Source organism: Centropristis striata, chromosome 6 (assembly GCF_030273125.1).
Source record: "Centropristis striata isolate RG_2023a ecotype Rhode Island chromosome 6, C.striata_1.0, whole genome shotgun sequence".
NCBI lineage: Eukaryota > Metazoa > Chordata > Actinopteri > Perciformes > Serranidae > Centropristis > Centropristis striata.
In genome coordinates, this window is record NC_081522.1 from 21,839,827 (window position 1) to 21,860,893 (window position 21,067).

At 39.3% G+C, this 21,067-nt stretch overlaps 1 protein-coding gene across 1 annotated transcript in view; it reads left to right on the plus strand.

Annotated features, from left to right (window-relative positions):
- Nucleotides 1–21,067, plus strand: part of tmtc2b (transmembrane O-mannosyltransferase targeting cadherins 2b) — a 161,219-nt gene that overhangs the window by 48,501 nt on the left and 91,651 nt on the right. Inside the window, exon 2 of the mRNA XM_059335609.1 lies at nucleotides 15,099–15,675. Coding sequence (XP_059191592.1) covers nucleotides 15,099–15,675 — 577 coding nt within the window. The remainder of the gene's footprint in view (nucleotides 1–15,098; nucleotides 15,676–21,067) is intronic.

Genomic DNA, 21,067 nt, shown 5'->3' on the forward strand with positions numbered 1-21,067 from the left:
TCTCAACGTCCCTTCCTGCACTTAAGCCCCCCATGCAATAAACATCAGCGAGCGGAGGCCTCTGCGTTGATGTGCCATGATTCAGGCTCATCCTTCAGGGCTGCTGTGTCTCGTAAAGCCGCTACATGCAAAAAGGTTTGGGAAGAAGGATGGCAAGATTGGACAGGTGATCCGTTCACTCATTTGTTGAGCTCTGGCTTGCACGGGATTTTTCCATCCCACTCTGCTGGTCTCTCCATCTGGCGCGGGTCTCCCTGAACCCCTCCATGGGTCAGTATCTTCCGAGCCCAAATCAGAATGCTTAAACGGCCCAGTGGTCGGCCAGGCCGGATGGGTCTTGCACGCTATAAGCCCAGGAAGAGTACACTGCAAAAAAAGAAAAGTAGGGTGAACTCAAAATTTCAAGGCAACAAACTTCGATAAAATTTCAAGTTGGACAATTAAACTAAATATTTTAAGTTTTGTTTTTGAGTTTGCTCAACTCTGAATTCAGATTTTTGTCAACTCAACACGATTGTAATGCTGCTATGAAATGTCAGCTACATTACATTGTCATAACTTTTAATCCTTACTTCTGATAACTTCTGCAATGTGCTGAATTGACACAATTGTAATGCCGCTATGAAATGTCAGCTAATGTTGTGACCACAATTTTGAGTTAGCATTGATACGCTAATGGCTACTCTTGTAGCTGTAACAAGCAGCGCCGCTAGCGTCAGTTAGCCGCTAGCTTTCGCTAATGAGAGAATTTCACCGCTTTCCCGCATTTCACAACAAAGAAATAAGAGTTAGCAGATTAGAGGACTGTTGTCCCTTGTTTTGAACCCCAACTTAAAGATATAAGTAACAACAACTCACCAACTTGTTTTTGAGCAGACAACTGGCTTCCTTTGTTGTGCTAACTTACATTATTGCCCTAAATGTCAATAATTTATATTTCCAAGTTTTACCAACTTAAATCACTGTTTTAGGCCAAAAAATACAAGCTGGCTTTTTTGCAGTGTAGCCTCCCCTACATCGATCTCCCTCTTCATGTGGAAAGAGAAGCACTCCAAACAGGAGAGGAGGAACAAATCAAACACATTTACTACCACATGGCCAAAAAGGTCAGAGCATGACAAAAGCCCTCCTGTTGTGAGGAGGAGTGCTGTGGAGTGGCCCCCTCTGAACAGAGCCCGGGTGACTACCGCAGCATTAGACATGGGTCAGGCTGAGGAGAAACATGGAGGTAGAACGAGTTTGAGAACAAAGACCTTCTTCTTGATTCTTGTTGGGCTGCGACGTTTATTTAATAAAATCCTGTTTGGTTAAATGTTCCACTTTAGCGTTAAAGTGGATAAAAAGCCTGATGAGACAGTGAGAAATTACATTTATCCATTTGGTGACCATTATAAGAAATTCAACAAATTATAGACAGTCAATGTCATTAGAATATTAAAGTTTATAGGAAATGTACTTATCAAGTGGTTCTTATTTAATAGGATTTTTAAGATTTTATTCTAGGAATTATTGAATGGGTATTTGGCAGCTTAAATATTTGCTATAAGTGTTCATGTTGGCTCCACCAGAGTGGCACTAGGAATAAAAATGTTATGTCTGTGGGTTGGATGGCCCTCCACTTTTGCTGCAGACTGAAATATCTCAAAAACTATTGGATTTTAAAGTGCCTTTGCATCAAGTGAAATTAATTCAACTCTCATGAAAACCAACTGATGGAAAGTTCTTACTTGTGACTGCTCACCACATGTTCCCAACCAAGCAGCCTATTTTAGGGTTGGATCATTTCTATTTTCATATTGTCCAATCTTGGCTGCCCTGCCTGCTGCTTAGTGATCGCACTGTAGTTAGCATATTGCCTAATTTCTGTTTACTGCTTCAGTTACTGTTACTGCACAACCCAGTTAATGCGGTATACGTTCATTATAGTGGCCAATTATCTGCTTTACATATAAGCTGTCTCCTTTTCACAGCTAATCCTCTGGTTGCTATTCACTCTTGTTGGCTACTTTAGCTTAGTAGCTAACGATGGCTTCTCCTTCTTCTCCTCATTGTCCTGCTGTCTCCTGCTCGGTGTGTCAAATGTTTAGTTATTTTTCCTGCCTTCTTTAATGATAATAGTACATGATATAAATGTAGTTTATTTGTCCTGTTGGAGGGGAGGCTTGGTGTATTTGAAGCGCAGCTCCACCGGAAACTTAGCTAACTTAGCTATAGCTACAACATCTTACATGTCAATTTATATGATTCCATCACCAATGGTCACAATGCTAGCCTCGAGATAAAAGTAGTGACAGAAACAGTTTCTGTTTGGACAGAAGAAAAGAGAGTTAGTGCCTGAGAAAGAGGGAGGTGTGTGTGTGTGTGTGTGTGTGTGAGGCCTGCAGGGGTGACCCAGCAGCTCTGTCTGTCTTGCCACAGTCCTGAACATGCTGACAGATTTATTGGATACAATAATCGGAGTGTATATCACCCTGCTGTGCTCTGCACATGCAGCTCCTGTAATTGGCTCTTACACCTGGAATTCACTATAAACATCAGACAACTTTACACTTTGACATTCACGTGATTTGCTTACAGGAAAGACTGGTTTGGACAGTGATTAACATGCTTTTCTCAATGTTTGCTTTCACATGAACAGCAGCAATAATATTCTTAGCCATCTTGACATCAAGCTTGGGATTTTTTTAGCCTACGAAATATCATAGAAGTGCTGGTTTGGATGTCTATTTGGTCAGAAAGTACACTGCAAAAAAGTTGGGTGAACGCAAAATTTCAAGGCAACAAACTTCGATAAAATTTAAAGTTGGACAATTCAACTTAATATTTTAAGTTTTGTTTTTGAGTTTGCACAACTCTGAATTCTGATTTTTGTCAACTCAACTGTAAGTTGTACTAACTTATAATTTACATTGTAATAACTTTTAATCCTTACTTCTGCTAACTTCTGCAATGTGCTGAATTGGCACGATTGTAACGCCGCTATGAAATGTCAGCTAATGTTGCGACCACAATTTTGAGTTAGCATTGATACGCTAATGGCTACTCTTGTAGCTGTAACAAGCAGCGCCGCTAGCATCAGTTAGCCGCTAGCTAGCGTCAGTTAGCCGCTAGCTAGCATCAGTTAGCCGCTAGTGTCAGTTAGCCGCTAGCGTCAGTTAGCCGCTAGCATCAGTTAGCCGCTAGCTTTCGCTAATGACTGAATTTCACCGTTTTCCCGCATTTCACAACAAAGTAATAAGAGTTAGCAGAACTATTGTCCCTTGTTGTGAACCCCAACTTAAAGATATAAGTAACAACAACTCACAAACTTGTTTTTTAGCAGACAACTGGCTTCCTTTGTTGTGCTAATTTACATTATTGCCCTAAATGTCAATAATTTATATTTCCAAGTTTTACCAAGTTAAATCACTGTTTTAGGCCAAAAAATACAAGTTGGCTTTTTTGCAGTGTAATGGAGACAGTCTTCCAGACAGCTTCATCAAACAGACCAGTGGCCCTAAGGCCTCTGCTGGACATCAGAGGTTTGAGCAGGACTCATACGCGCCCCTGGCAACTTTACACTCTGGGATTCACTGCCGGGCTGCCAGGATTCCTGCTCTGCCAGCCTGGTTGGCTTGATAGAAGTGTGGCTCACTGGTTGGATGGTTTGCTGGCTGGCTGGTTAGCTCAGGGGGATCAGCATTCAGGTCGTGCCCTAATGTGGCCATCCCGTACCACACAAAGGGCCTGATCAGGGATGCTGGACAACAGGCACGGGTATTCACGGAGCTAAAACACACTGCGATGCTGGACGAGCCTGCCCCGCTCCAGACTCAGAGTCTCAGTGTCCCAGTGTTTGCTTGTCTACTGTGCCATGAAATGGACTGAGTGTGTATGACTGTGCCAGTGGAGCAATGCAAATACCCTCCCTGAAGGGAAGACTTATTCCACTTAGTTAGGGAATGTCGCTGGATGAATTGGACACAGTGTTGCATGTTGCACTCTGAGAAACACTTTGATCCTTTTCAGTGAGCCTTTAGTGAGATCCCTTTCAGTGCATTTTATATGCAAGTAGGTTTGCAAAATGAAAAAGAATGTTACAAAAACATGCACTCGATACTTTCAGCTAAGATTAGATCTTGAATAAAATGATAAGTTGCAATTAAGAAAACAGGACCAGATCGTACCGATTTATACTGATTAGACAGATAACAACATTGCATGTTTAAAATTAGAAATTAATGTTTTCCATGACATAAAACTTGGCAGAAATGTGTCGCATGGGCCGAGGAAAAAATCTGATCCTGTCCAAATTACAGAATGGATGCAACAGCACGACAGTAGGAAATATAAGACCCAGACAAAACTCAGCTCAAGATTTTTGAGTATTCTAAAAGTAATCCGTTTTTTTGAATATGTTATTTAATTTAGTAATGCAATAGAATATGTTACATGGGCAAGTAACCCTCCCAACACTGTATATAATCCAGTAATGACACAAAAGAGATGAAGACTATTCCATTAGCAGCACAGAGAACATTCAGTCCAAGTCCACCCCTAATTAGCAGCCTTTATCCTGATTGTCTATCGCCACTATGTCATCCATCTTTACTCTCCTGGCTTTCATCAATTACAATGATGGAGGGGAGGCATCATGTGTCCACAGCCAGGGATAATAGCGTAGCAACCTCTGCTTCATTTGCTCTCAGGGACAGTGAAAAAAGAAATTCCGCTTCTGTAAATTAATATAATATGAGTTAGTTTGACAGTGAAAAATGTGGTAGTTAACCCTTTATCAGGCAAAGAACTATATTTGGTAACTTCAGGTAATATTTCGAGAAAAAAGTTGCAAATTTACTAGATTAAAGTGACAAATCTACAAGAAAAAAAGTCGCAGATTTAAGAGATTTAAAGTGGCAAATCTACAAGAAAAAAAGTCGCAGATTTAAGAGAAAAAAGTGGGGAAAAAAGCAACTTTTTTCTCACAGATTTGCCACTTTAAATCTTATAAATCTACCCATTTTTTTCTTGTAGATTTGCCCCTTTAATCTCGTAAACTTTTTTCTCCAAATATTATTTTTGTATGGTTTTTTTTACACATTCTGACAGTCTATACTATCCTCCATTATTCTCTAGGGTTAAAATTTGGAATTTGCAAGTATTTCAATGAGTCCTATTAAGGGTTAATAGTTCTAACTCAGGCGTTTGAGATGAAAGGTTATTTTCAGGTCAGTAAGTTAAAGTGAAATGGTTTCAGACACTTTTCTGCCTATAAATAAATAAATAAATAATATGACAAAAACATTGTCACATCCATAACTAAAAACTGTCTTGTTTAAAAAAAATGTGCTCCTTAACATTCCCTGAGGCTGTTTTCTTTTATCAAGAGCTTTTATTATGGGCTTACTAATCACACATGTCAGAGGAAAGAAAGCAGCCATTCATTCTTAACAATGGGGATTTTACGGCCGCCTCACTGTTGGTGAGTTGAGCTGCTGCCCCACAACCACTTTCTCTGTTTGTCCTCTGTCCTCATCTTTCATCCACTGCATTGGCCTTTTTGTTTGAGCAAAATTATCAAAACATTCAGTGACACTGCGATACTGGAGTTATTAATTACATTTTAGCCCGTAGACACAGAAACAGAGAGTTCTAAAAAAGTAAGCCAAAATAAATCTGGACTTTTTCTCCATGTTGATTTGCAACCAGGTGTTTTTTTCCACTCTCGCTGGCTGAGTTTATCCTAAAATATGCTTGACTGCAATTTATCTCATTTGTCGTCCATTGCTGGTAGTGGTACACATCCCAGAGCTTTATGAGGCTATTTATAACAATGCCCCAAAATAGTGATGCCCCCCCTCTCATTTGGTAAATAATTCTCCGCCATGTTTGTGCATTTCTCCTCCATCACCCTCTGCATTAATAATTGATGTATTCAAATTAGCTTATTGAGAGTTGGATTGCTTTTGTGAATGCCACTGAATACATTAATAACACCCTAAAGGCACAAAATAGGATTACTTATCTTTCTTTTCATTAACCCTCCTGTTATGTTTGTTTGTTTGTCAGGAACAGCAATAATGTTCGCGTGTCAATTTGAACCACGGCATGTTTAATGATCCAAAAGTGCCCGAAACTACAAAATCCCAATAAACAGTTAATATTTAATTATTAACTCCATTACTAACTATTTTAATCAATATTTAGTGCAATGTTGTTCTTTACCTCTCACAGATCATGGTTCAATTAGGATAATTCACTCGTTTTTCACGTAAAATGCATGTTAAAACTTTTTTTACATGTACATATGAAAGACCTACATATAAAATACAATGGTTTTGACAGTGATTTTTAAAAAGATTTTATTTGACATTTTTACATTTTTTTCTATTTAGGAAAAATACTTCAACTTTGAAATTGGTCAATTTGACCCGCAACATAACAGGAGGGTTAAAAGATTTCGGACCGTAACTATTTTTTGTTGAATTGGCTATTAAAGATATGCTTATACATTATTTTTAAATTAGTTGTGCAACATTTTAGTAAAAAAAAACACTGAATGTGCACTCTTGGCCATAGGAAAATACTTTTTTTTGTATTATACCATAAGTGCAGTGGAGGTATGCCATTTACGACCTGCTAGCATGCCCATGGGAAGAAACATTAGACAAAAGAGCTTGCCGGAAACACTGAGCGGGCTACCCCGGTGTCTCTGTGGGCAGTCTAAAAATACCACTGTGCCTCTTTCAGATATTGAAGCTGGGTGATGACATATTGTTGGCAAAACTTCGATCACTTTCCCCAAACTCCCACCAGAGTTGATTTTCTTTTCATATGCTGTCACAAATGGAAATCTTTATATGGTGTTTTTTATTTTGAAGGGCTGACTTTCTCTTCAGTATTTTAATCCTTTTTTTTTTTTACCAACTGAACTTGTTGAACGTGCTTGTGATATGTTCAGCCACACAAAGTATCTCTCGCTTCCAAATAAATCCTGTGCTTTGCGGGAAGATGCCCCATCAGATGCCTTCTCTGGTGAGAATAGTTATTTTATGTACTTTTCCTTGAGGCTTTGGTGGATTTTTAAAAAGCATTTATTCATCTCTGTTTCACTCACAGCTTCATCTCATATTCATTGAGTAGTTTTAAAGGGAAAATCCTGATGACATGTCCTTGGTTTTCAATCTCCTTTCTAATATTCAGTCTCATCTCTGGTGTGTGTGTGTGCACAGTGCCGAAAAGCCAATCAATCTTCAATTTTAGATAGCCTCTTTCCATGGGATCCTGTAGTCATTGCATTTCTCTCCACCCTGCTGGTGCGTTCACATCATAAGTGAAACTGTTCCAGGGGTAAAGAGGTTAGCTCTCACATGATTATCCCTCAGATAAGGAGATAGCAGGAGCATTTTTCATGGAAATGCTTTTGAACTCTGCAAAAAGGGTTCAGGGTACGCCCACATAGGAAATTGTTTTACTCTGGGTTTATAATTACATAGTCTACAGCACCATGTTGGCAATTGTCCCTCATTAGAGGTTCATTTATGCAAATGTTAAATTACAGAGAAGAGTAATAAAAGCCAGGTTCTTGCAGGGGGAAGGCAGTTTTTGTCTGAAAAATCCTAATGATTTGATCCCAAACAAAGAATAACTTGCAAATATGACAGCTTTTTGACAGACTGGAAATAGTCACAGCACTGTAGAAGAAACAGGCTTTTTTCAGAGTCGTGTCTTTTCTTTCTGAAGTGGTGTCAGAGTGAAAGTGATCCTTCTTTGTGAAGCTGTTAGAAGAGTTAGTCAGGCTTTTGATATGAACAGCAGACATCATGTTGCCCTTGTTTTCTCTATTCAGCGGGATCACACGTCTTTTTTGTTTTTGGTGATGTCATGTAACGCATTTCTATAAATATTCAGTTGAGGAAGTGCTGTTAACATTTGTAGGGTCTGTGGCTTCACAGCAGTTATTCAAATTAGTGTTACCATGTACAGTTCAATGCATAGACACATAAAGCTTACATAACACAATTATCCCTTGTGTATTCCATACTATATTTACATAAGTAAACAATCCTTTACTTATATAATCAAAGACTTTAACCCTCTAAAACCCAAGTGTTGGTTTTATTGATGTAGATTTTCTTTTCTCCTTTAAAATCTGTTTTTTAAAAGCCTTTGATCAAGAATTTTTCTTTTTTTGTACTTAAGTAATTGCAGTATTATAGGGTCTGTCTGCAAGATAAAAAGCTGTAAGAAAATGATTTGTGATTGGAACTTGAAACTTGAAATATTGGTATTTTGTCATATCAGTCCTCTACAGTTTCTTTATATTTACATATTGAGCTTTGCTTGAATATCATCATGATTTTTGGTGTATTACTAAACATCTTTCGAAAAAACACACGGATTAAAAGCATTGAAAGTTGTTGAATCTGAGCTAAAAGAGAAAGCTGGGGGTTTAGTAGGGTACAACCACGTTGTTTGAACTTGTTAGCCGATTCAACCTGTATTCTGTCTAATAGCCAGCAGGGGGCGACTCTACTGGTTGTAAAAAGAAGTCAGGCTGTATTGAAGTCTATGAATGAATTACCCTACTTGTTACTTGATTTATTACCTCAGTAAACATTTTCCCTAATGGGCAACAGGTGATGTCACAATGACCATTTTTTAATACAGTCTATGATCCTACATTATCAATATTTTCCCACCAAACAATCAGAGAGTATGGGAGTTGTAGTTTTTTTTCTACATTTAGTCAGGAATAGATATTACTACACAGATTTAAGTAGATGTTGCAATTTTCCCACGGTGGGCCTCAGAGGGTGAAATATTTCTAAACAAGGTAAAACTTTAGTTTCTGACTGGAGTTTAAGTCCACATTGTTTATTGTTTATTGTTTATTGGATCCCCATTAGTTGTCACCATGGTGACAACTAATGGGGATCCACCATGGTGACAACTATTCTTCCTGGGGTCCCTAAAAAGCAAGACACATAACAGTAACATTCACATGGATCATGCATACACAGTACAAGTACATACAGTACAGGCCAAAAGTTTGGACACACCTTCTCATTCAATGCGTATTTCTTTATTTTCATGACTATTTACATTGTAGATTCTCACTGAAGGCATCAAAACTATGAATGAACACATATGGAATTATGTACTTAACAAAAAAGTGTGAAATAACTGAAAACATGTCTTGTATTTTAGATTCCTCAAAGTAACCACCCTTTGCTTACTAGAATATAAGACGTTTTCAGTTATTTCACACTTTTTTGTTAAGTACATGATTCCACATGTGTTCATTAATAGTTTTGATGAATTTACAATGTCAATAATCATGAAAATAAAGGAAACACATTGAATGAGAAGGTGTGTCCAAACTTTTGGCCTGAACTGTACATACATAGTACAAGCACCTACACATACATACTCACACATATACACAGACACATTCAGAGATCAGTTCATTAAGAGCTGTTTCTGTACAAGTTTAAACACAAACAAAAAATACAAAATAAGGCGTTCTGCAGCTTTACAGATATCAGTCAACTGAATTTAACCTAATTTCTTTACTCAAAACAGCTTTTTTCAATTCCCTTCTAAATCCTGATTACTTACACTTAAGAATGAAGCAGTACGGAAGTTTTTTTTTTGTAAATATGTATTATTTAAATATGTATGTTTAGGGGGAAAAAAGTGTTAATTGAGTAGTGGAGAAGGGGTTTAGGTTTAAATAAGCATATGCTTCATCCTACTCCTTTTCGGACATGTTGCGTTCACATTACAGCGTTTGTTTTGACTATTGCTATTTTTTGTTTTGTTCTGATTATTCTCATTGGATGTATTTGTTTTTGTGTTTACTTTGTTGTGTTACTCGCACATGTTCGAAATAAAAGCTGAACTGAACTGAACTGAAGTCCATTCCAGTATACAATAGCTCTGTACAATACAGTTATTTTCAGTGCATTTGTCCCAGGTCTAGGTAGTCTGAAACGACAGCAAAGCAAAGCAAATGAACTGTGGCAGAGATCCAGACAAGTTGTGGAGGGATTGAGGCTGACAGCAAGAGGTAGATGATCAGGACAGAGTAATGGGAGGTAGAGAAGTTTTTCAGGGGCTCCACTTGTGAGTGGCCACATGATCCCCTTGTTCCTCTGGGATTCAGGGTACAGGCGGCGTGCGTTTGGGGGATGAGGAATGTCCTCCTGGCTGGAAAAGGTTTGCAGTGCACAGAGAGGTCCTCCCTGAGAAATGGGCACAGCCAGCCGCAGAAACTCTATCTACCCCTCCAGTGCACTGCAAAAAAGCCAACTTGTATTTTTTGGCCTAAAACAGTGATTTAAGTTGGTAAAACTTGGAAATATAAGTTATTGATATTTAGGGCAATAATGTAAGTTAGCACAACAAAGGAAGCCAGTTGTCTGCTCAAAAACAAGTTTGTGAGTTGTTGTTACTTATATCGTTAAGTTGGGGTTCACAACAAGAGACAATCGTTCTGCTAACTCTTATTTCTTTGTTGTGAAATGCGGGAAAGCGGTGAAATTCATTAGTGAAAGCTAGCGGCTAACTGATGCTAGCGGCGCTGCTTGTTACAGCTACAAGAGTAGCCATTAGCGTATCGATGCTAACTCAAAATTGTGGTCGCAACATTAGCTGACATTTCATAGCAGCGTTACAATCGTGCCAATTCAGCACATTGCAGAAGTTAGCAGAAGTAAGGATTAAAAGTTATTACAATGTAAAATTATAAGTTAGTACAACTTACAGTTGAGTTGACAAAAATCTGAATTCAGAGTTGAGCAAACTCAAAAACAAAACTTTAAATATTTAGTTTAATTGTCCAACTTAAAATTTTATCGAAGTTTGTTGCCTTGAAATTTTGAGTTCACCCAACTTTTCTTTTTTTGCAGTGTGGGCCTCTTAGCTAGTAGAGGAGTAGGGTCTGATGAAGATGATGATGAAGACCTGCAATGGATTAATGATCCTTCATAGATTGAGAAGACTAGTTGGACTATGATGCAAATGTGTTAATTCATCTGTGGGTGTTTCCCATTCATCTGTTCAGACTAGTTGTTGCCGAGCAGGTTAAGAGGTTACACCCCCCTTCTTTCTCTGCGGTCCTCCATTCTCTGCTTGTCAGCTGCAGACGCTGCGTTAGGTCCTCGTCTGCCTGTGTGACACATAAGCAGGAGACCAATCCGAGAGGGGAACCTCATGCATGGCGACTCAGGAAGCCAAGGCTGTAAACGCAGTGGGCTTCTAAGTGAGTGGCACTGGCTTTTGTCTGTGCTTTGCTGCCAGAAAAATCTGGTGTGGTTTTGAGGCAATATATAATGTATCTGGCCTCGCTGGCTCCACCGCACTGTGCAGTGGAAAAAGAGCGCACTTGTCTCCAAAACGGCTTTGAGATGTAATTGAACCATAATGCCTCTTATGTGAGCATCTTGCGGCAGAATGAAGATCTCACTTGACAAATGGGCCAGAGAAAATAAACTGGCATATCTGAGTCATGAAGTGGAGAGTTAGGCTACTGACTCTTAAGCCGGCTGGCAGAGGACTGGAGCCTCCGTCAGTCTGACTACAGAAGCTGGAGAAACCCAATCATCTGTGTGCTGACATCTAAGGCATTTCTATTATATCCCAGCTGATTATTTCTATGGCCCTTCCAACATCCTGAGGCCAGGTAGTATTTATTTCCCTTAGATCCACCTCAAGACAGGTTATTTCTGCTCACCCTTCACAGAGAAAGAGACTCTATTTTGTGATTTGATGAATGCTACAATCCCTGCAGTGCCAAACCAAACCCCCCATGGTATCGAAAGGTGTTAGTTTCCAAGGAAGTATCATGTTTAAAGGGCAAGTCCATTATTATAATTATATCAAATGTATTCAAATTCAATTCAAACATTCACATTTGGTCAAAGTATGTATGTATTAGCGTCAAAATACTACTTTTTCAAGCCTTTGTCCCACATGGCCTGATGTAGGTTTGTGATAACAATACGTGAATCCATTGGCAGCGTGTCTTACTAACGGTGCAATAGTCACTAATAAAGTTTGTCGAAGCAGAAGATGGTAAGCAACATACTGCTTAGTTGGGATCCAAGGCCAAAGGTCACACAATTACACAAAGAAACTAACAGATCAAGGCGTTGGTGGACCAACACCTCCATGTTCTGTGAGGTAAAATTACTGTTTTTGTCTTAGGAGATGAGAACGATATGTACTGCTGCAGCCAAACATTTTATAGCCACCTAAAGAATCAATATCAGTTTAAGTGTATGCTATATTAACCCTTTGATGCACAACATATGGACAACCCTTCTAATGCACAACATGGTTCAAAAATGACTCATTCATCCACATTTGATTTAAAATGAAATGACCTAATACTATAATAATAGTAATTTGTTTGAAATAGTTACTTTCCACACTCATATATTTAATATATTTAACATGTTTATGTATCATTTTGTCACACGTACCGTGTATCTGGTAGGTATTAACAGCGCTTAACTTTTTCCACATGTTTTTATGTTTCAGTCTTATGCCAAAATTGATTAAATTCATTTTTCCTTAAAGTTATACACACAATACCCCATAATGAAATTTTTGACCCATGTTGTGCATTAGAAGCGTAGTGATACAAAAAGGGTTTTTATTCAAAAAGTAAGAAGTGAAAACAAAAAATTAAGATGTATGATGATCAAAAATAAGTTGATTTAGGAAAACCTGGAATACTGAATGATGAAATGAATTTATTGCAAAGATATAGAAAATTAAAAACTCAAGTTGGGTCACTTTAGACCCATGTTGTGCATCAAAGGGTTAAAACTATTTCCAATCCTTTTCACCTTGCCATCAGATAGTCCTTTATGATGGGAACTGAAGCTGTTTTTATGCTTTTTTCAACGCCACCAGACTTCCTTGACAAAACGTGCAATTTTACTTCATAGAACACGGTAGCGGGTGGTCTAGTGTTACCACCACATATGGTTAGTTTGTTTCTGTTTGTTGTGTGACTTTAGCATCCAAAGAAATGCAGCGTCTACACTGCAAAAAAGCCAACTTGTATTTTTTGGCCAAAAACAATGATTTAAGTTGGTAAAATTTAGAAATGTAAATTATTGACATTTAGGGCAATAATGTAAGTTGGCACAACAAAGGAAGCCAGTTGTCTGCTCAAAAACAATTTGGTGAGTTGTTGTTACTTATATCTTTAAGTTGGGGTTCAAAACAAGGGACAATAGTTCTGCTAACTCTTATTTCTTTGTTGTGAAATGCGGGAAATCGGTGAAGTGCTAGTGGCTAACTGATGCTAGCGGCTAACTGATGCTAGCGGCGCTGTTTGTTCCAGCTACAAGAGTAGCCATTAGCGTATCAATGCTAACTCAAAATTGTGGTCACAACATTAGCTGACATTTCATAGCGGCATTACAATTGTGTCAATTCAGCACATTGCAGAAGTTATCAGAAGTAAGGATTAAAAGTTATGACAATGTAAAATTATAAGTTCAAAAATCTGAATTCAGAGTTGAGCAAACTCAAAAACAAAACTTAAAATATTTAGTTTAATTGTCCAACTTAAAATTTTATCTAAGTTTGTTGCCTTGAAATTATGAGTTCACCCAACTTTTCTTTTTTTGCAGTGTACACAGCATTGGTAGGGTGAAACTCTAACAATCAACCAATTGATTGGCCGTTGGGAGAAAAAAAAACAGTGCAGTGAGGTGGCGTTGCAGCATGTCCTCCAAAGCATTTATGCACATCAGCGAACAGGCCAGAATGTGTTAGCGCTACAGCTAATGTTCACTAGCATTCACATCTTTTTTTTAGTAACCTTATGTCACTGCTTTTTGCCTTTTTAAAGAGCTTCAGAAAAACTGAGGGAGCCGTACATTGAGTCAACTGCTGTTTTTGTTTCTTTTTGTCTCACCTTTATAATTATTCTATTCACAGATAAAAAGAAAACATTTCTCTCTTCTTGGTTCTGTTGCTCCCTCCCACCTTTCCTCCACCAGCCTGTTTTTGAACTGATGGAGTGTGTTAATTGTGACTGCAGTGAGGACCCATTACATCCTGATGCACTTGGCTTGTTATCACACGTCATGTCCCATCTATCACACCTTTAATTACCACTCCTCTGTTCTGCTATTGCCAACCACCTTGTCTCTGCGGAGGCTCATTCTGTTGCCTTCAAATCATCAGCGCCAGAATCTCCCAATTGAAGGCAACAAAAGCCTTTGGCTCTGTCGGAAACGTGGCAGAAAAGATGGGAAAAACATTTAACATTTAACGACCCCTGTGGGGAGAAATGTGTTTTCCCTCTCTTGACCCCTGCTGGCCTTCCCCCCCAGCCACTGACACACACAGCTTGTGGCTGATGTAGCAGCATTAGGTTAGGTCACGCAGGTTCATCCCTGACAGGAGGAAGGTCAGACTTACTTAGTGGCCATGCCTGCCAAGACATGTTGAAAGTACATATTTGTTTCTCTGAAATGTCCTGAAACATGGACATATCTCGTCGTCCTCAGACAAACTCTGCGCCGTGTTGATTGTCACCACAGGTCACCTTCTCCGGGCCGCGTTCTGCCAACATAGCTCTCCCTCATTGCGTGCCTGTATTTGTTTGTGGTTAAGGGTGTGGTGCTTTTACTTAATTCCCGAGTCCACAGCTGTAAGAGCTGTGGCTGTGGTGGCAAAGCTGCCCAGAGCTTCAAGCTCGCCCTCTGATTTTCTGTTTGTGAATGCCACATGACCACACTCTCTCTCGGAGTAAAGCTCTAAGCAAATGCAAAAGTTTCATTTTATAGCAACCTATATTTTCTGCTTAGTCCGCAATGGTAAAGAATAGCTGTACATCCTCCTTTAGAGAATCTGCAGTGCTTTGCCAGTAGAAATACTGTACACCATAAACACTGTGCTCAGACTGAACACTTTTATTGAAGGTGGCAGGGCGGTAAAGTGGCGAGGCAGTGAAGCAGTGTGATGTTAATTGAATTGACAAAAATGTCAGAGTTCAGTACAGTACCATTTATTGATTTGATCTTTCCATCCACAGATTATCCATGTGTGTTTTTTTATACCTTTTCTAACTTTTTTTGTTCTCTTTTCAGCCGTGCAATCAAGACTAATCAGGACCTGCTCCCAGAGACCCCCTGGACAAATATCTTCTACGATGACTTCTGGGGCACCTTACTCACACACAGTGGCAGCCACAAGTCTTACCGGCCCCTCTGCACCCTTTCCTTCCGCCTCAACCACGCTGTGGGTGGGCTGGAGCCGTGGGGTTACCACCTGGTGAACGTGGCCCTCCATGGTGCCGTGACGGGCCTCTTCACCTCGCTGGCTCGCCTGCTGCTCGGCGGCGGCCTGTGGAGCCTGCTGGCCGGCCTGCTCTTCGCTTCCCACCCGATCCACACCGAGGCGGTGGCGGGCGTGGTGGGCCGGGCCGACGAGGGCGCTGCCCTGTTCTTCTTGCTGTCCCTGCTGTGCTACATGCAGCACTGTAAGCTGCGGGGCCACGCTGGGCCCTGGCGGCTTGTGGCCTGGTTCCTGGGCAGCCTGGGCTGTGCAGCGTGCAGCATGCTGTGGAAGGAGCTGGGAGTCACCGTTCTGGCTGTTTCAGCGCTCTACGACGTCTGCGTTTTCCACAAGCTCAAATTGCGACAGGTCATCACGCTCCTCTACAAGGTAAACAGTTTGTTCTCACCCTGCGGGGCTGCTTTTTCACATGTATCCTGTTTCCTGCACCCGCTCCATGACTCGCGAAAGTCTGGCAAACACCATTGGAAAGTTGATATATATACACTACCGGTCAAAAGTTTTAGAACACCCCAATTTTTCCATTTTTTATTGAAATTCAAGCAGTTCAAGTCAAATGAACAGCTTGAAAGGGTACGAAGGTAAGTGGTGAACTGCCAGAGGTAAATAAAAAAAGGTAAGCTTAACCAAAACTGAAAGATAATGTACATTTCAGAATTATGCAAGTAGGCCTTTTTCAGGGAACAAGAAATGGGTTAACAACTTAACTCTATGGAGTCTTGGAGTCTTTTTAATTTTTTCATGTCTTTGTAAGTCATTTTGTGTCTTTTGGTGTCTTTTTTGTCATTTTGTGTCTTTTTTTGGTCATTTTGTGTCTTTTTTTAGTCCTTTAGTCCAACATAAAATGTGATTTTGAATCTTTTTTTTACTTTCAAAACACTATCATGCTCAATAAAGAATTTTAAATGTTGCAAACGTGCATTCATTTTAGAGTACACTGAGACATTAAACTGCATCATTTTCAATTAAATTCTGGAAAAGTTGGTGTGTTCTAAAACTTTTGACCAGTAGTGTATATATATGTGTGTGTGTGTGTGTGTGTGTGTGTGTGTGTGCCTGCATGTGCACTATATGTGTGTTTTTGTTTGCTTTTCATCACAATATAATTTGAAAAACGTTTGCACAACATCTGCACAGCTGTTTCATTCAGATCTGATTATTGTGTTTTCCACTAAATGGAAAAGAAGGAAACACATGTTGGGAAAGGAAGGTAAACACCACCTTTTTCTGTGTCTGTACAGAGGAAACAAACATTAACGCTGAGCTATAACTGTACGCGTTTATATTATTAATGCATATATTGATGGGTAATCTGAGAGGTATGTAAGTGATCATTACGGTAATGAAAAAAACGGATTCAGAGGGAGTTTTATTGCTGTAGTTTAAATTGCGCTAACCCACAACTAACTGGCCTGAATTGTATTCCTGATGTTGCCTGTTTGAGTCCAAATCTGTCCCTTCATGTGGCTCCACGTTAAAGGAATACTTCACCCACAAAGTGACCATTTGTATATCAATAACTTACCCAATGTTTCCTTGAATTCTTGAAGAAAACATTGTTTTTCTCACATGCCTGCAAGGTGAATGGACAATCCCAAAAAACTCTTTGGGAAAACTTAATTCTTGATGAATTAAACTATAGGGGGACCAGGTTTAACAAGAGCAAAACACTGGTGGACTCAGGAAGGCGCCTCAGTGTTTGAAAAAATCTGCAAAAGTGCCCTTTTGTATACCCCTTTGGTAGATAAATGATGATAAAATGCCTCAGGGGTGCCTGTCCAGTGAAGAAAATGAGATGCAGTGCACTAATGGCTGCCCTTAAATGGAGAAAAGGTAACACAAGGTGATTAATTGATATAGCAATGGTCATTTTGGGGGGAAAGCATTCCTTTAAACAGTCACAAATTTTCCTTCTTGTTGAAGAATCATCTGAATTATAAGCATCTAAATTAAAAACCACTTTAACCAATAACAAGTCAATTAAACCGAACCCAGTGTGAGAATAATTAGATAATTGTTCATCGACCCATTAGGGTTTATCATTTGGAAACAGATGATGTCTTTATGAGACATAATGATGAAAAGTGAGCTGTTTGCCACATGTTACACATTAGCATTGGAACAAACCACTCTGTCTCTGGGTTTTCCTCTTTTCGTGTGTGTGTGTGTGTGTGTGTGTGTGTGTGTGTGTGTGTATACCTGTACTTCCTACATAGTGAGGACCATGTTTTTTAACCAACAAAGTGAAGACATTTTTGGAAAGTGGGAACTTTTTGGCCTGTCCTCACTTCTTCAAAGGTCAGTTTGAGGGTTAAGACTTGGTTTTAAGTTTAAGGCTAGAATGAGGTTTAAGTTAGTTCATCTATTATGTCAGTAAAGGGTCCTCACGAAGATACAAGGTACAAGGATTTGTGTGTGTGGGTGTGTGTGTGTGTTCTTGTACTTCCTACATAGTGAGGACCAGAACACGTTTTTAACCAACATTGTGAGGACATTTTTGCAAGTGAGGTCATTTTGGTCGGTCCTCACTTCTTTAAAGGCTTTTTTGAGATTTCAGACTTTGTTTTAAGGGTTAAAGGTTACATGATAATGATAATTAACTGAAACTGTATTGTGTGGTTACAAAACTAACTAAAATTATAGTGAAAATGTCCTTAATTTTCGTCTTTGTCAACTTTTTTCATACATAATGAAGATGGATCAGACAAAGGAAATAAAGGCAAAATTTACTGTGACCTCTTTTAATCTCCCACCCAACAATTACCCCATTACAAAAAACTACAACTAACACTAAAACTAATAAATACTAAATTAAAACTAGCAGACTCACTCTAAAAACTCATTATAACTAACTGAATTTTAAATCAAAATTTCACAACAAAATTAAAACTAAAACTAAAGAAAAATCCAAAACTATTATAACCTTGCAAGGAATTCACCGTTCCAATGAGGGTCCTCACAAAGATAGAAGTACAAGAATGTGTGTGTGTGTGTGTGTGTGTGTGTGTGTGTGTATGTTTGTTTGTGCTGAGCATTTGCTTGTAAATCCACATTCCGCGCTGCAACATAAAGTCAAGAAAATGAAAACATTTTTCAAAAGAAAAAGCTGAGTTAACAAAAAAACGATGGCCATTTTATATGTTCTTGTCGCTTTTGAAGCATTCGACTATTAAGTAGCCTTTTTCCCCAACAGCTCCTGTCAAAAGTATTTACTGTTTGCTGTCTAGTCAATGTGACATCCACAACTCTCTACCCATCATAACAAATTCAACAAGACGTGTGCACAAATGTGACAAAAGGGCTCCGGAGCAGCCAATGAGAAGGTGGCTATCTGACACGCCCCAGCAAAGACCAACAATTAAAGACAAGGAGGGGTCGGGGTCAGCGAGAATCGAGGCAGAAACCTTAGAGAGAAGGACACAGAGATAGAAACAAAGAGAGAAAAAGGTTTAATTGAAGAGCAAATCTACCCCTTCCCCTTCATTGCTCAGCATAGTGTGTAAATGAGGAGTGAGGTCCTCTGCTGCTGTCTTCTCCATGCTGTCCTCTCATGATTTAAGCCTTATCTGACTCCCTGTGTCCTCTGGAGTATGGCCCATATATTGCCGCAGGCAGACAGGCCTTCTAATGGCTTGTCAGGCATGGCTAGACTAGAGAGGAAACAGGGCCAAGAGGGCCGAGGGAGATGATGCCTCATAGCTGACACTTTTTCAACTTTTTGATCGAAAATCCACAAAGCCTGCTGATCCAATTGTCTTTAGGGGAAAAAAACAGACTGGCAGATAGTTACACTTGGAGCGAGCCCTACAGATTTCTTTCATGGCTTGCCATCGTGGTTAACTAGCTTGGCGAGCATCTCCGGGGGCAGATGTGTTCTGCACATCCTGTGTAGCTTCTGAATTCCTGTGCTTTGTCTCCAATATTGATTTTCTTTTTGAGGCAACATGAAACTACATAAAAGCTAGATTCAAAGTTTTAAGATGTTTCTGTTGCAGGTTGCATTTTTAATGTTTATGAGCAGGTTTTTTACATCGCTTCAGTCAATAAGTGAATAAGTAAAGCTCTCTCTCTATTACACTGCAAAAAAGCCAACTTGTATTTTTTGGCCTAAAACAGTGATTTAAGTTGGTAAAACTTAATATAAATATAAATTATTGACATTTAGGGCAATAAAGTAAGTTAGCACAACAAATGAAGCCAGTTGTCTGCTCAAAAACAAGTTTGTGAGTTGTTGTTCAAAACAAGGAACAATAGTTCTGCTAACTCTTATTTCTTTGTTGTGAAATGCGGGAAAGCGGTGAAATTCGGTCATTAGTGAAGCTAGCAGCTACTGATGCTAGCGGCTAACTGATGCTAGCGGCGCTGCTTGTTACAGCTACAAGAGTAGCCATAAGCGTATCAATGCTAACTCAAAATTGTGGTCGCAACATTAGCTGACATTACATAGCGGCGTTACAATCGTGCCAATTCAGCACATTGCAGAAAACAAAACTTAAAATATTTAGTTTAATTGTCCAACAGATTTCCTCCTGAAAACCCTCGTCTAAACGCGGAATAAAAAGTGAAGATGCAACGCCACTTTTGCGTCTTCTGTTCAGACCGTCATCATGTAAACGTCGCCTGAATGTGGACACATGCGTCCTGACAGTGTTTTCACCTGTATTTAGAGCAGTCCACTTGTGTTCGGATCACTCATGTTCCTGCTAAATGGAAACAGGGTCTACATTAGGGGTGTGCTAAACCATTCAAGTTATAGGGTTTTGCAATTTGCAGGGAACCAGCGTGAAGCTGCTTAAAACGATATAAATCTTTGGGTCCTCCAGTTAAAAGACAGTCTGCGCTAGTCTCTATAAAAAGATATTTGTATATGAATGCAGAATTTGCTCCCAGTGCAACTATCAACCGGGATGGCCTGTCCTCCATGCATCAATGTTAAAAACCGACCCCACCCATCCTGAAGCACAGACCCCATCTGCTTTACTGTGCTTTGTGGGTGGGACTTTTGTGTCATGTCATCATCATTCATATCTATACAACCAATGTGTTTGTGATTAAATTGTTTACGAGAGCGTAAAATTGTTTACAAAGGCACAAAGATCTTCATGGATCTATAGCCTGTAAATTATCTTTAAGCACAGGCTGAAACTTAACTTTGAAATAATCAAAATGTTCTTCTGGAGGAGCATAACTCCGGACCACCCTAGAGTGTGAAAATGCCAGTCGGCAATGTGTCATATTGCAAATATACAGTGCTAAACAAATTTATTAGACCACCGTTTTATGCCACAGCTGTCCTAAATTAACAGCATTAGTAATTACCAAAATGTTTCTGCAATGGTTAATACACCAGTATGTAGAAGGTCTTTAACTGAAATTATTTTTTAATGCTAAAATATAATTATTATTGTTATCCATGAATTTTCAGATTTACTGTTTTACAAAAAAAAAACCGTAACGCTTTATAATAAGGTCCTTAATAACCATTAATTAACAAGTAATAAGGCATTGTTCTCGCTTTAGATCCGGTAGTTGCAAAAAGCATAGTTAACTGTTACGGTTGGAGGTGTGGTGTGTTTGTTTTTTCTTTAGTTTTTTCTTTTGTTTTCTTGCTTCTTTATAGATCCGCCTCCTGCTCCTCCCAGTTGCTGTGTTTCCGGCCGCACCAATGATCTATTGCTAATTAGGTGTTAAATAGACTGAATCCTGAAGCAGACGCGGCTGGTGGGCCATTGTTGCGCTGTGATTGTGGAAGTGTTGGCTG